The 16701-nt window shown below is 42.6% G+C and overlaps 1 protein-coding gene across 1 annotated transcript in view; it reads right to left on the bottom strand.

Annotated features, from left to right (window-relative positions):
- Positions 1-361: 361 nt before the first annotated feature.
- The window catches only part of aqp10a (aquaporin 10a), a gene marked incomplete at both ends in the record, with an annotated part of 28425 nt that continues 12085 nt past the window's right edge, over positions 362-16701 (bottom strand). Inside the window, 2 exons of the mRNA XM_080425999.1 lie at positions 362-575; positions 2212-2429. Of these exons, the coding sequence (XP_080282125.1) occupies positions 362-575; positions 2212-2429 (432 nt within the window). The remainder of the gene's footprint in view (positions 576-2211; positions 2430-16701) is intronic.

Genomic DNA, 16701 nt, shown 5'->3' with positions numbered 1-16701 from the left:
GAATGAAATAAATAAAACACTTTACAAAACTAACTGAAACTGCATTGTGTAAACTAACTAAAATCATTGAGAAAATGTCCTTAGTTTTAGTCTTTGTCAATAGCCAATATGTTTCTTTAGAAAGAGTGAAAATAGCTGATCTACAAGCTCACAACGCATCGCGCTGTGAGCTTGTAGATCAGCTATTTTCATTTCTGAGCTTTTTTTAATATCAATAAAAAACTAATAAAAACTAAATTAAAACCTTCAAAGCCTTAAAAAAATGCTAACCTGCTTTAAAAATGAATTAAAGCTAACTGAAATTTTAAACAAGAACATTTCAAAACCATATTAAGCTTAATTCCCACAGCAGCAAAAAGTCTTATAAATGAGCCGACTTTAACTCCATGCCTGGTTTGTGCGTTGTGGTGGGGCTGGATGTGGGCATGATGGAGGCGGGAGGGGGGAGGGGGTCCGGAGAGAGGTCAGGGAGGTCAGGCAGGTGCCATTCGATGAAGATGACGTACATAAGAGACCCCAGGACGCCACCGATCATCGGGGCCACCAGCGGCACCCAGAACCAGTAGTTGCCATACCTGCAGAACAAGACAGACAGACAGACAGACAGGATTAGTGGATTTAAAGGACATATACAGTACTTTATGTCCAAGTACTTTTATGTGAATTAAGATGGACTGCATTCAAAATAGCGAATGCAAATGGCGCAATTTGATTCAGTATCCTAACGCAAAAAAAATGCATCAAAGTGGCATCCTCGCACGCACACGCGCGCACACGCACGCACGTTTAGAAGGCTTTAATGTACTGCAACAGCGGTACATTAAGATAAAAATAAAGTTCAATAACTTTTTTATAAGTTCGGAGTCGGAGTGAAGAAAACAACTAGAAAGGGGCACATATCTCCACCAGGCCAGGTGGCCTACCCAAGTCGGGGGTTGCAGCTAGCCTATCAGGACCTGAAGGAGCTGTAGGGGCGAAAAAGCATTTCTACAACATACCGTTCAACTTAAGTGAAAGTGCTTTTTTGAGGTGCAATTTGGCATTGTTGAATGTAAGAAGATATGTACCCTGTAAGGGCCAAAACTGACCTAAAACTAATTTGAGTGATTTATACTAATATTGTATTTTTTGTCTATTATTATTGTGTTATAACCAAGGGGATACAGTATTATTATTAGTATTTGCATATTGTGATATTATTTTGTTTACTAATATCAGGTATTGTTTATTTGAATATATTTTGACACATTTCTGAAACATCTGTATTATTCTGGGTGTTATAAGAGCTACTGCGCATGTGAACATTGACCAGTGAGGTCAGGATTACATAGAAGTGAAAGTGAGAGTTTAGTCGAGATGATGTAACTGCAGTAATAGGACGATACAAGTTTTTGACCGTAAAACGTAATCGCACCTTAACCATAATAAGTCGAAACGTGTTTTATTGTTTTTTATTGCTGTTGGAAAGCCAGTCAACTATTTTTAAGAGGATCCTATTTGAGAGAAGCTCAGAAGGAATATATTGTTTTGGATGGAAATAAAAGATTGGAGTTTTCAATAAATCACCTAAAATACACGACGATCTCCTCCATTCCTTTGATGTTGTAAGTTGCCAATACAACAAATAAGAGGTGGAGAATTCTTTAATGATACGAGTCAATACTACAGTTCTGCATCAAGATCCTACATTTGTCTATAATATTGGATAAGTAAAGTCGCCATTATACACCCCTTTCTAAAATTAATTAAATCAGCCACTCACATTAAGTTTGGAAGCCAATTACAGGTAAGCAGTGCGAAATATCAAAAAAGATGTTTGATGGTCATTGTCACTTAAATCATGTGTATCTCTCGGCCTCTCCCGCAAATGTCGGAAGCCAATCATAGCCAACTGGTATGGAATATATAACATCGGTATGATTCATGTTCATTGCACCACTGCAGAGATCATGTGTATAGCTATTTGTGTGAATTTTGGACAAAATATGTAGGGGTAGCAAAAAATAATAATCTAGTTAGACAGAAAGGGGTGTGGCTTATATGGGGAATGTCTTCTTTATGATTCCACTGATAGACACCTGCCTTGTTGTCATGACAACTGCCATTCTGTCTGTCTGTCTGTCTGTCTGTCTGTCTGTCTGTCTGTCTGTCTGTCTGTCTGTCTGTCTGTCTGTTTCAGACAGACAGATAGATTTAGATTACTGTACATACGTGAAGACCTCTGTGCCCCAGCCTGCCGTCAGCGTGAAGAGGCGTGGGCCGAGGTCACGGGCGGGGTTTATTGCAGCGCCGCAGTTGGCTGACATGGACACGGAGATCCCCAGGACAATCACTCCTACGATTGGTGGAATCAACCCTTCTGGGGCGGGAGTATTCCTCTTCTCTCCCAGACATAGGATGCATAACATCAACATGCCAGTACCCACCACCTAATGAATGAATACATATGAATGAATGAATGAATGAATGAGGCCACGTTTACACGGCAACGATCAGAACAGAAAACGACAACATGGGGTTGCGTTGTTCCGTTCTACTTCCTTTATTTACATACACCAGTGCAGCGTGGTTCAACTTAGGGTTGCCATGTCCGCTTATTATAAGCGACTTTGGGCTTGTTTTTCCTGTAAAGTTGCTTAAAGATAGTTGCAGGTTGCGTTCTTTTGGGCTTGTTTTTAAAGTGCAGTTGATTTTTTTATTTTATTATTGTTCAAACAGTCCTCAAACATGTGCATGTCAAATGATTGTATTTCTCCGCAGAGCCCCCACCTGAATTAAAAAAATGTATATATTCCAAATATTATTTCACTTTTTCTTTTCAAGATCTTTTTAAAAATAGCAGATCTACAAGCTCACAAAGCTTGTAGATCTGCTATTTTCAAATAGCCAATATAGGCTACTGTATAGTGCTCATGTATAGCCTAGTTGCTTCTTTTGGGCTTGTTTTCATAGAACTGGCTGCTTATATCTTTCACAGGATCTGGCAATAGTGGTTCTGCACTGCACGACAGCCTATGTGAAACATAACATCTTACGTTTTGAGGATTCCCCTGTATTGCATGTTTAGATGGAGACGTGAGGCTGCACGTTTTCAAAGATTTCTACCCTGGAAGGTGGTTACACTTAGTTGCGGATTCAAGCCTAAAAAACGCTGTTCCCGTGTAAACGGACGGCACATCTGATATTTTATTTTGCCGTTTTCTCTAGAGACCGTTGTCGTGTAAAGGGGACCTCAATGAATGAACCCACCACCTAATGAATGAATGAATGAATGCATGAAAGTTTAACAATTATTATAAATAATGATAATACTAATGATAAACGCTCGCACACTGTTGGACGTTTAGCTCGAAATGTCACAGTTTTAAAGTTTCAATGTTAAAGAGGTGGTGCCATGGTTTTGCACTTTTTCTGTTTTTCATGTGTTTATGAGGTTGAGAGAACTTCATTAAGCCCCCTGGTGGTGTTTTTCTGGTGTTTTATGTCTTCTCTGACTATTTTGAGTTTCTACCTGGAGGCTGAAACCTTGAGGGTCAAACGTGCCAATAGAAAAACAGACCTTTAGTGACATAGTAAAAATATACCCTCCCCCTCATTATCATAACACAACAGGTGTGGGCATGAGGAGGAGGAGGGACTAGGACAAGTGGGTGGTGCTAAGGTGGTGGAGGAGGTGCTAAGGTGACAGCCAGGTATACTTAATGAACTGGAGGCGTGTCCACATCATCCTATAATTCTAGTAAGCTCTGAGACCAAGCTCTGAGACCAAACCTGTGAGCCCAAACCTCTGAGCCCAAACCTCTGAGCCCAAAATGTTTCTGCCCGGTTCTCCTCAGTGCCTGGAGCTATTCATCTCAAATTGCGCACAGCCATTGACCATTACCATGTGCATGGAACTGTGCAGCCCGTTTTTCGATTACATCAAATCTCAGCTTATTATTACCGTTTATGTGTCATTATGTGTCAAACAATGGGAGATCACGCTGCGCAGGGTTGCCAGGTTTCGCGAGACAAACAAGCAGGAAGGTCTATGAAAACAAGGCCAAACGAAGCGAGCCCTACAAGCAACAATGTCTATGAAAAGAAGGCCAAACGAAGCACCGTCACACATATACATTGCCTCTTGGAAAACAGCCAATCTACAAGCTCACAACACGTCCCCACACCCACCTCCACTTTCACAACCAACGCCAAAAACACACTTCCACCAATATTGCCCCTAAACCGCTTACAATAGGCGAACATGGCAACACCAAAGTCTGTCACACCATAGACTCCGCCCACTCTGGCCCGGGGCGGGAGGCGGGAGGCGGGAGGGGGCGGGCGAGTAACATGCCTACGCCAGGGAGTCACATTTCATTCTACATCGTGGCTCCGTGGTGGTGTGTGTGAGATGATCGCACCACAACTTGGGACGCGCCCGTGTATGCGTGGACACGCACGTGCGCATGCACGTTGGGGAGGCACGTGTGACATGTCACAATGTACATTATTTGTGTTTGCGCGACGCCCGTGTGTGTGTTCGCGACGGGCCACGGGCCGCATGAAGATGTACCGTGTGTGTGTGTGTGTGTGTGTGTGTGTGTGTGTGTGTGTGTGTGTGAGCGCTCGCAACGGGTCGCGCGCGTGTGTGTGTGTTGAACGTGCTTCGCCCAATTTACAATCTCAGCTGTTTATTCGCATTTTTATGTCAAACACAGTCTCAATCAGACAATCTCGCCATGCTTATGATGGCTGGAGAGAGAGAGGGGGGGAGAGACAGAGAGAAAGAGAGGGGGAGAGAGAGAGCTGTGTGTGAGAGTGAGTGAGTGAGAGAGAGAGAGAGAGAGTGAGAGAGAGAGTGTGTGTGTGTGCATGAAATGCACTGCAATCTTTTCGTGCAAAGGTGGTAGCACGTCGCGTTTACGTAAATCTCTCCACCAGAGACACAAAAGTTAATCTCATCTAGCCATTACACCATGTCGAGTCTCCGAAAATCTGTACAAGCTAACGATACGACCGTTCCACAATCTCGCCCCTAAACACGGTCGCCCCGGCTCGCACCGAACGGTCTGGGGTGAGCAATCTGCGCCTAATTGTCTCGCCCCTAAACACGGTCGCCCCGTATCGCAACGAATGGTGGAGAGCGTTTATTTGTTAAGGACGTGTGGTATATGGACAGTATGCAAGTAAAACCCTCATAACATAATGTACAAATCTAAAACCATATGTTAGCAGTACTGGGATCACAAGTCCACTTTGGCCTGTGCACAGGAGAGCTTATTCAGAGGTGGCTGATGGGCCTAGCCAGGTGGGGGTGGAATTAGCATTACCAATTGGGGAGACAGAAGTCTCCACATTGTCTCCACTCCCTTCCTCCAGGCACTTGAATGATCAAAGAAGTTGAACAGTCAACAGCTGGTGGGGGGATTCTCTGCCACCCAACCACCTGTGTTCTAATGTAAATGTGAAATACAGGGCATAAAAGTAAACTGTAATGTGACTTTAGACTAGAACACTCTCACAAGCCGTCAGGCTGGGGGGTGGACAGGGGCTCTGCTCCTGGCTGCTCCTCTGAATGCTGGTTGTTTGTTGCTGACTCTGAATAAACACACTGGAGATTCTAGAACCTGGAAACCCTGACGTCTGTCTGCTTCTCTTCTCCTCCATATTATTACATCTAAAGCCTGCTAACCTGCAGTTTATGCCTCATAATATACGACATTTGGCGAACCAGCGGCTATTGTTGCTTTCCATTCCGGAGGCGCTTTAGAGAAGAACCTGTGTATTTTGAGGTGGCCGCAGCAGCGGGCCTGTGAGGAGAATCGGACCCGTGGATGTCTTCCTACGGCGAGGAGGACCACCGCGGAGCGGACCATGGAGACTTCGGGGCGACCTACGATGAATGCCTCGCGACGGCGACGTTGTGATGACTGCGCGGCCGCTCGTGACCAGATCTAGGACGGCTGGACGACTCATCTGGCTGCGCAACATATCTTCTGCGATCGCTAGAAGGGCGCGCTGCGGTGCGGACGGCAGAGCGGAGAAATTGGTGTGTCGAATTTCTTCGTGGCGGGTATGTTGTGGGGAGAGGACAGCGGGTGCCGGCAGAGTGGAGGACTTGCGATGATGGGGTTCTTCGTGGAGAGTGTGGTAACACATCTTCAGCGATCGCAAGTGGAGCGCTCTGTTGTTAAAATGCAGCTATCTGTTGGAAAATCTGGGTACGGCGTTGGAGCGCCTGGCTGGGAGACGGCGGTGCGGAAAACTTTCTGTGTCAAAGTTGTCCGTGGGGGGTGGAGAGGTGAGCATGGAGAGAGGCTATTTTTTGGCTGGAACAATGGAACCATCTGGACCTGCGCTCAGCTATTCTGTTGACGTGCGTGGACATTGAGATATAGACTACGAAAGCAGCATTATCGGATGGAACACTGAACATTCGGGACAAGAGGTTGTATTTTAGTGATAAAGTGGTTTAAACTACGGAGCATTATTTTTGTTGCCGTGTGTAAAAGTGTGAAGTGAGGACTTTGTTTAACTTTCTGGTCTCTGGGGTTTAATGTGGAGTTTTTTTATTTTCGTTGAGTATGCTGAAGTGTGTTTGAGGGCGATTCCCTTATATTTTTATGTGTAACATTGTATCCCAGAGTTTAAGACAACAGAAAGGCCTGCGCACTGATTAGGGAATTTAAGATGCATTTTGACTGGTGTTTTTATTTTCGAGACATGGTTATGATGAAGTGAAGAAGTGGTATAAAGAGAAAGTTCAGCACCGTATTGATGTATTTTCTGTGAATATTTTTATTTTGAAATTTAAGGTGAATCACTGTATGACTATTGTGTAATTTTGAAGCCTGTATCTAAGTTGCTCTTTCTGATGTGTTGTTTGTGTTGAATCTACTGAATGTCTTCTTTGTTTAAGTTTCAGCCATTGATTGGTCTTGGGGGGTGTAAGTTGGAGGATGTTGTTTTTTTTATGTTTTTCTTGCAAACTGTTTTATTTAATATACCTGGTTGCGAAAGAAGTTTAATTCTTTCGTGGGGGGAATAGTTGTGTGGTATATGGACAGTATGCAAGTAAAACCCTCATAACATAATGTACAAATCTAAAACCATATGTTAGCAGTACTGGGATCACAAGTCCACTTTGGCCTGTGCACAGGAGAGCTTATTCAGAGGTGGCTGATGGGCCTAGCCAGGTGGGGGTGGAATTAGCATTACCAATTGGGGAGACAGAAGTCTCCACATTGTCTCCACTCCCTTCCTCCAGGCACTTGAATGATCAAAGAAGTTGAACAGTCAACAGCTGGTGGGGGGATTCTCTGCCACCCAACCACCTGTGTTCTAATGTAAATGTGAAATACAGGGCATAAAAGTAAACTGTAATGTGACTTTAGACTAGAACACTCTCACAAGCCGTCAGGCTGGGGGGTGGACAGGGGCTCTGCTCCTGGCTGCTCCTCTGAATGCTGGTTGTTTGTTGCTGACTCTGAATAAACACACTGGAGATTCTAGAACCTGGAAACCCTGACGTCTGTCTGCTTCTCTTCTCCTCCATATTATTACATCTAAAGCCTGCTAACCTGCAGTTTATGCCTCATAATATACGACATTTGGCGAACCAGCGGCTATTGTTGCTTTCCATTCCGGAGGCGCTTTAGAGAAGAACCTGTGTATTTTGAGGTGGCCGCAGCAGCGGGCCTGTGAGGAGAATCGGACCCGTGGATGTCTTCCTACGGCGAGGAGGACCACCGCGGAGCGGACCATGGAGACTTCGGGGCGACCTACGATGAATGCCTCGCGACGGCGACGTTGTGATGACTGCGCGGCCGCTCGTGACCAGATCTAGGACGGCTGGACGACTCATCTGGCTGCGCAACATATCTTCTGCGATCGCTAGAAGGGCGCGCTGCGGTGCGGACGGCAGAGCGGAGAAATTGGTGTGTCGAATTTCTTCGTGGCGGGTATGTTGTGGGGAGAGGACAGCGGGTGCCGGCAGAGTGGAGGACTTGCGATGATGGGGTTCTTCGTGGAGAGTGTGGTAACACATCTTCAGCGATCGCAAGTGGAGCGCTCTGTTGTTAAAATGCAGCTATCTGTTGGAAAATCTGGGTACGGCGTTGGAGCGCCTGGCTGGGAGACGGCGGTGCGGAAAACTTTCTGTGTCAAAGTTGTCCGTGGGGGGTGGAGAGGTGAGCATGGAGAGAGGCTATTTTTTGGCTGGAACAATGGAACCATCTGGACCTGCGCTCAGCTATTCTGTTGACGTGCGTGGACATTGAGATATAGACTACGAAAGCAGCATTATCGGATGGAACACTGAACATTCGGGACAAGAGGTTGTATTTTAGTGATAAAGTGGTTTAAACTACGGAGCATTATTTTTGTTGCCGTGTGTAAAAGTGTGAAGTGAGGACTTTGTTTAACTTTCTGGTCTCTGGGGTTTAATGTGGAGTTTTTTTATTTTCGTTGAGTATGCTGAAGTGTGTTTGAGGGCGATTCCCTTATATTTTTATGTGTAACATTGTATCCCAGAGTTTAAGACAACAGAAAGGCCTGCGCACTGATTAGGGAATTTAAGATGCATTTTGACTGGTGTTTTTATTTTCGAGACATGGTTATGATGAAGTGAAGAAGTGGTATAAAGAGAAAGTTCAGCACCGTATTGATGTATTTTCTGTGAATATTTTTATTTTGAAATTTAAGGTGAATCACTGTATGACTATTGTGTAATTTTGAAGCCTGTATCTAAGTTGCTCTTTCTGATGTGTTGTTTGTGTTGAATCTACTGAATGTCTTCTTTGTTTAAGTTTCAGCCATTGATTGGTCTTGGGGGGTGTAAGTTGGAGGATGTTGTTTTTTTTATGTTTTTCTTGCAAACTGTTTTATTTAATATACCTGGTTGCGAAAGAAGTTTAATTCTTTCGTGGGGGGAATAGTTGTGTGGTATATGGACAGTATGCAAGTAAAACCCTCATAACATAATGTACAAATCTAAAACCATATGTTAGCAGTACTGGGATCACAAGTCCACTTTGGCCTGTGCACAGGAGAGCTTATTCAGAGGTGGCTGATGGGCCTAGCCAGGTGGGGGTGGAATTAGCATTACCAATTGGGGAGACAGAAGTCTCCACATTGTCTCCACTCCCTTCCTCCAGGCACTTGAATGATCAAAGAAGTTGAACAGTCAACAGCTGGTGGGGGGATTCTCTGCCACCCAACCACCTGTGTTCTAATGTAAATGTGAAATACAGGGCATAAAAGTAAACTGTAATGTGACTTTAGACTAGAACACTCTCACAAGCCGTCAGGCTGGGGGGTGGACAGGGGCTCTGCTCCTGGCTGCTCCTCTGAATGCTGGTTGTTTGTTGCTGACTCTGAATAAACACACTGGAGATTCTAGAACCTGGAAACCCTGACGTCTGTCTGCTTCTCTTCTCCTCCATATTATTACATCTAAAGCCTGCTAACCTGCAGTTTATGCCTCATAATATACGACAGACGCCCATACATTCTCCACTGTTGAATGTGCACCCTTTAAGTGCATATCTGCATGCACATATTATATTGTTGTTGTTAAGTTGAAATAATAGTTGTACAAGTTGTAATAACAGTGTTGTATAATTATTTTTGCTGTAGTAATCAATTCATTATAATATAAGTACAATGAATGACAGAATATATATGTATGTATGTATGTATGTATGTATGTATGTATGTATGTATGTATGTATGTGTGTGTGTGTGTGTGTGTGTGTGTGTGTGTGTGTGTGTGTGTGTGTGTGTGTGTGTGTATATATGTATATGTATATATGTATGTATGTACAGTAGGACGTGCAATAACCCCACGTTTGCAACTACCTTTGCCTGCGCACTTCACCGGGTATGGTCTAGTAAAAACATAATTTTAACAATTTCTGTACACTTTTTTGAAAAAAATCTTCCTCCTAGTATAACCATAATACCTGATGATTATGTTTTAGGGGGGGGGGGGGGGGATCACTGAAAATCACGGCACCCCGTCTTTAAGAAAGAAACAAAAACTGCTTAGTTAAGGTTGACCAACGGCATAATATGTGCGTTAGACTGAATACATTTGTAATGTTATTATAAGAAACTCAGGAGTCTACAAACTGTTAACAAGTTTCATATAAGTGCTTATGAATCTCTCATAATCTAGCATCAAACATGTTTATGATGCTAATATCAACACTGGTTAACATACTGGGACCTAGAATGCATTGTGGAAGGACCATGTCAGCAGACATGTTTCTTTATCCATGGGTTGAAGACACATGATTTGCGTTGGCTGAAACTGCTGCCACACAGTGGTGGAAAAAGTACTCACATTTCTTACTTAAGAAAAAGTATCAATACTGCATTGTAGAAGTACTCTGTTACAAGTAAAAGTCCGGAATTCAAAATTTACTTGAGTAGAAGTACAAAAGTATTGGTATCAAAATGTACTTAAAGTACCAAAAGTACTAAAATGTTTGAAAATAGCAGATCTACAAGCTCACACGTTGTGAGCTTGTAGATCGTCTATTTTCAAATAGCCTATGTATAAAATAGGGCTGAAGTGGTTAATGTATGTTTTATAATATAATCGTTTATATCTGAAAAGTAACTAGTAACTCAAGTTTTCAAATAATTGTAGTGGAGTAAAAGTACAATATTTGCCTCTGAGATGTAGTGGAGTAGAAGTAAAAGTATAGACAATTGGAAATACTCCAGTAAAGTAAACCCAGATAGCGAAAGACATTAATTCAATGTTTGATTTTGGTCAGATTGGTTATTTTTGGTTGAGGTTGAAAAAGCTATGTTGATTCAATGTTTAATTACAGATACCATTTCAACATTTGAAAACATGTTGTTGAATCAATCTAGTATAGATGATGGTTTTTCAATGTTGAAATGCCCAACAATGAATTGACATGGTTTCAACGTGTAATGCTGATATCCCCCCCCTTCCCCCCCTCTCCCTCCCCCTTCCCCCTTTATTCAAAATAATGTCTATAATGTAAAAATGTAAAAAATGCCTCAAAACCTGTTAATTATAAACAAAAGAAAATAGAGAAGTAGCCTGTTCTTCAATGTTATAGCTCATTCTTCAAAATAATGTCTCCTATGGCTAATGTAAAAAATATAAATAATGCCTCAACATTTAAACAAAAAGAAAAGAAAATCACTCTCATACAAATATGCTCTATAATATTTCATGTTAAGTTCTGTATGAACATTCAGCTTTTTAACAAAATAAAATAACCTCTCTCTCAATAGACTTATCTTAGAACAAGTAAGGTACCCCATTATTATACATTATTATAGTCGGTCAATTTGGCAGAAGAAGTCTCGCCTTGCACAGCTTTCTTGTGCTTTGAAGTGGCAATATGGGCTTGCAGGTCTGACGAACCTTTATTTGCCATGGAGACATATGTTCCTGCTTTGCAAACAGTACACTCTGCTTCACATTTGTCACGACCCAGACGAAAACACGGGTACTTTTTGCGCATTTCATCTGTGAAGTTGCATTTGCGTTTCGGCATTTTCTCAGCCTCTGTCTGTGTAACTTTTCTCAGTCGGGGAGCATTGAATGACAGGCAGCGCTGAGCGTGATGTATGCTGTTCAGTGTATCTGTGTGAGTGTGTGTGACTGTGTGTGTGTGTGTGTGTGTGTGTGTGTGTGTGTGTGTGTGTGTGTTTGGTCACGTGTGCCTCCAGCCTATCAGCAGCTGTGTTGCCAAGTCTCGTGAGAGAAATAAGGAAACATTCCTCCAAAACAAGCCAGAAAAAGAAGCAAATTTTTGTTTTTGAAGTTGCGGTAAATATTCGGACATGGCAACACTAACAATGTGAACAACTCGTTCGCAATTTACAAAACCGGGGTTACGGAAGTACCATAGTTAGCGCTTTCATTGTAAAAAATATATAAATCCCAAAACACCGGACATTTGAAGGATTTTATAAACCCCCCCCCGGACAGGCCGGACAGCACCCCAAAAGAGGACATGTCCGGGTAAAAGAGGACGTATGGTCACCCTAGATAAGTGGGGTGCCACTCTCAATGGAGTTGGACCCATTTATCGACCATTTATCGGTTAAAAAAGTTAGGAGACTGAAACGTGTAAGAGATGGGAAAAGAGAGGATAGTGAGTCATTGTGCATCACATTTTGTGGAGATTTGCCAGAGAGGATATAATTGAATATGTGACATATAAAGTCAGGCCATTTTAGAGAGGTCCTCTCAGATGCTTTTGCTGCCAAGCGTATGGACATGCTGCGGCAGTATGTAGAGGAGTCCGGAAATGTGGGAGATGTGGGGAGGAGAAATGCTGTGAACAACAGAGACGAGTGAACCAGTGTGTTTGCACTGCAAAGGGAATCATTACACAGGGTCATCACAGTGCCCTAAAAGAAAAAGGGAAGAAAGTGTGAACAAGATTAGAGTAGATAAGGGGCTAACTTATGCAGATGCAGTAAAGAGAATGGAGGGAGAAAATGAAAGGGTGGCGGAGAAACATGAAAGGAAGGAGAAAACTAAGAGAGAGGAGCAAACAATTTGCATGGACAGAAGACAGTTTTTGGCGTTTATCGCTATGGTAGTGAATTGCGCAGTAGAGATGAAGGGGAAGTCAGAAAGAATCAAGATGATATTGGAAGCAGCCAGGAGATTCCTGAAGATTGAAGACATAAGTGGAGAGGATCTTGATAATATCTTGAGGGAAGGACTTGGTCCAACTCAGACCGCTGGGTCTGGGGAATAGGATGGACTATAATGTGAATGGGTCGGGATTACTTTGGGTGGACACTGGACAGTACATAATGGACACAGAATTAGTTATAATAGTATTAAAGAATTGTCTGGCCCATAATATGGGTCAGGTGACGGTAATGCACCAAAAACTGGATGCCAACCGCCGTAAAACAAAAAGAAGAAGAAGAAGAAGAAGAAGAAGATTTAGGCTTGTTGACAACTTCACAAATACTAGTTTGAGACAAACTGGTAAGTCCTTTACAATATAATGTATTATGCCATTCATATACCATCATCTGGCTGTCATCGTTTGACTAAAAGTTAACTTGTGAATTATTGCCGTGGTAACTACAGTGCAGACCTGAGCTTGTTAGCTAGCATGCTAGCTAATAATAGTTAACTGGTAAGTGAGTTCTTATGGGAATAAAATGTATTATCCCGTTCAGATACAATCACCTGGCTCTCATCTTTTGACTCAATGTTAACTTTGTGCCGTCCGGAGTTTGTAGCTTGTGCTAGTAAATAGCAATGCATAGTATTACAGTAGCTAGCATGCAAGCTAACGTTAGCCCGCCATTTTGCTAGCATGTTTCGTGATTAAAATGTACTTTCGTTTGTTTATCTGTGTGTATAAAATAATGGATTATTAGTGTTTTTAACAGTTGCATTAGCATTGTTGTAACCAGCACCACTGTGAAGCAGTTCGTTCATTTAATAATGGTGAACTAACATGGCAGAGTGCATGGTGCTAACTCGAGCTGTGTTCCGTAAGCAACGATAACGGAGCAACGATAAGACTTCCGGTGGACGATCTCTTCAGAATAAGAGTACCCTCTGGAGCAAAAAGGAGCCACTGAAAAACGGTTAATTTGCACATTAAAACTATAAATTAAGCATTTAAACAAAGCTATACAACACATATTATGTTTCTGTGTAACAAAAACGGTTTTTAAAACATTAATAATTTATCTAAATGGATAAATGGTCAGAAAAGGTCAGAAAAGGGCCGTTTTCAGACAACAGTGGACACTGGACAGGCGCCGGCGGACACTGCCAACACTTCTGACATACGCACGCGTGCGGGGACACCTCCCCTACAACGCCACACTCTCGGATAAGCCCGAGAGGTGTAAAAAAAAGTGTGGCGGACCGTCCAGTGAGGTCAGAGGTCAGAAAAGTGCAGTTTTCAGACAATAGTGGACACTGGACAGGCACCGGCGGACACTGCCGACACTTCTGACATACGCACGCGTGCGGGGACACCTCCCCTACAACGCCACACTCTCGGATAAGCCCGAGAGGTGTAAAAAAAAGTGATCTAGTATAAGCCATTTAAAAAGACATACCTGTACATCATAAATATATTTTAAAAATACATTTGTGTCTTTAAAAAGAAAATTGGCACTTAAATGCGCCATTTAAAAAACATACATCATAAATGTATTTTAAAAATAGATTTGTGTCTTTTAAAAAACATTACAAATTTGCGATCTTATTTTGAAGGCAACCGGAAACCTTATTGTTGCTAGCTCAAATACCGGATGTCCTATCGTTGCTCATGGAACGGAGCTGCTAACTCGCTAGTAGTAGCCAATAGACGACTAGTGTTAAACCAACCGGTATCAATTAACTTTTTCCGGAAGCATTTCCGGTCTAGACCGGATACGGAAACTCATCCGGGTTTGCATGTGTGTGTATGTGAAAATGTACCGGATATAGGAGGCAGGATCTAGAGCATAATAGAAAGCAGGCTTTCCAAGGTCAAGGTTAGCTAATGGAAAAGACTTAATACTTCGGGTAATCCTTTTGCAAATTTTAATGAAGGCAAGCTTTTACTACACTGAGGCAATTTAGCCTGGGGATAAATGTGGGGAAAAAGCAGTGGTGGAAGAAGTAATCAGATATTTTACTTAAGTAAAGGTAGCAATACCATAATATAAAAATGCTCAAGTGTTCAAAATGTTACTTGAGTTAAAGTACAAAAGTATTCAAAATATACATAAAGTAAAATGTTTGAAAATAGCAGATCTACAAGCTCACAACGGGTCACGATCAACACGTTGTGAGCTTGTAGATCTGCTATTTTCAAATGGCCTATGTATAAAATAGGGCTGAAGTGATATATAAATATATATATATATATATATATATATTTCCCCTCTATTTTCAGGGTTGTGCTACAAGAGGACTGGAGAGGATTCACTGCAATCCACAAGGCCTGGCTAAGTAATATAATAATTATAGCAGCACAGGCAGTCAGGCACCAACTCTTTTCTATTTAGACCTGTTGTAACCTATACGTTGTTATACCTTTCAATCCGGGAGCCACACCTTGTGTCTCATTAGTTGTTGCTATACATAATGGCAACATCATTTTTTATTATTTTTTTTAGTAAGAATTTGAACATTTTCAGAAAACTTAGGTTAGGTTTTAGAAGGTGTTTTTATAATCGGCCTAAGTCAGATGAGCCAGAAAACAGCAGTGTGAAGCGAAAATTTGCCATGATGTTCATTTTCCAGGTACAGTGGTGACACTGTCAGTTATGACACTAACTGCTACACCTACTTGAAGTATTCCCATGTATAATTCCACTTATTTATTTGGGTTCCAAAGATGCATCATCTCATATGGAGTTATGTGGTCTAATGCAAATATAATGTGAGGTCCTTGAAATGAGAGAGTTTGAGAAACAAACACAGATGTAGATCGACATCCAAGTCTAGATACTAGAATGTGTAAATTGGGGGATACTTGGAGACAAAGACACACCTGAAGTGTGTGTAGATTATCTGTGCTGTGCCAATTGGGCCGGCCAGACACATTTAAAATGCAAATAAGACAACAATAAGGCCCGGGCCGTCAGATAATAAATCGGTCAAATCAGGCAAAAATAAGAATTAAACAACATAACCCTAACCTAACCCTACCCTAACCCTAAAACCGAAATAAAGTGACAAAAAGCCCCCCAAAAAGTGACCGAATCCACCGAGAACCCGCAAAATGTTGCGCGCGCGGGGCGTGCGTGCATGACTTTGACTTTTTTTTATTTTTTTTATTTTTTTATTTTTTTGCATGCGCAGGGGGGGCCTGATCACTGTGCTGTGCCTCTCGGCCCGGCTTTGAGTTGTTCCGCCACTGTGTGTGTGTGTGTGTGTGTGTGTGTGTGTGTGTGTGTGTGTGTGTGTGTGTGTGTGTGTGTGTGTGTGTGTGTGTGTCTCAAGCTAGTCTTTAGCTGCCTCGTGAGACAATAAAAGCTTCAACTTCAGTTCAAATCAAACTCACAGTGAGGGAGGACAGAATGTCTTTCCACAGCTACAGGAGGCTCTATCTTCACTTACACACCTCTTCCACCAGGGGGTGAAAGGCACTAAGAAGGCAACAGTGCCTGGATCCTTCAATGCGCATGTGTGAAACACGTTGACCCGGAAGTTACTGTGTGTTGTGATCTTGGTGAAAAACGTCTCATAAAGGAGGTGAAACCAAGCCCCCAGAACCCAGTGGTTTCATTGAAGCCAAATGGACATGGTGGCCATTCATGGTAGTGCAGGCGCGTGCAGGCCTGGGGCCTCAACACATGAACGCGAAAACGGTTTCGACCAATGGGCTCGACTCACGAGCATGCGCACGAGCTTGCGCACGGGGCTGCGCGCTTCTGTGACGCAAAACGCGTAGAAGTGACGCGTTCGGAGCCCCAAATAGGCCGCGCCCACCAAATTTCCAACCCGGAAGAAGGGTTCAATTGAGCCCATGCGCTGGGTGAGCAATTCAATGCAAGTGGATGGGAGGAGATTTCTGGTGCCCTCTCTATTATTTTTAACTCTATGGGTGAAACCCTTATTTTTAACTCTATGGGTAAAACCCGTCTCATATAGGAGGTAAAAACCGTTCCATAAAGGAGGTGAAAAACGTCTCATAATGGAGGTAAAAACAATGGAGTCTGTACGGCTGAAGATAAATGAACACATGA

Source organism: Gymnoscopelus braueri (genome assembly GCF_963280865.1).
Source record: "Gymnoscopelus braueri genome assembly, chromosome: 4".
NCBI lineage: Eukaryota > Metazoa > Chordata > Actinopteri > Myctophiformes > Myctophidae > Gymnoscopelus > Gymnoscopelus braueri.
This window is presented reverse-complemented; position numbering and strand designations above follow the sequence as displayed.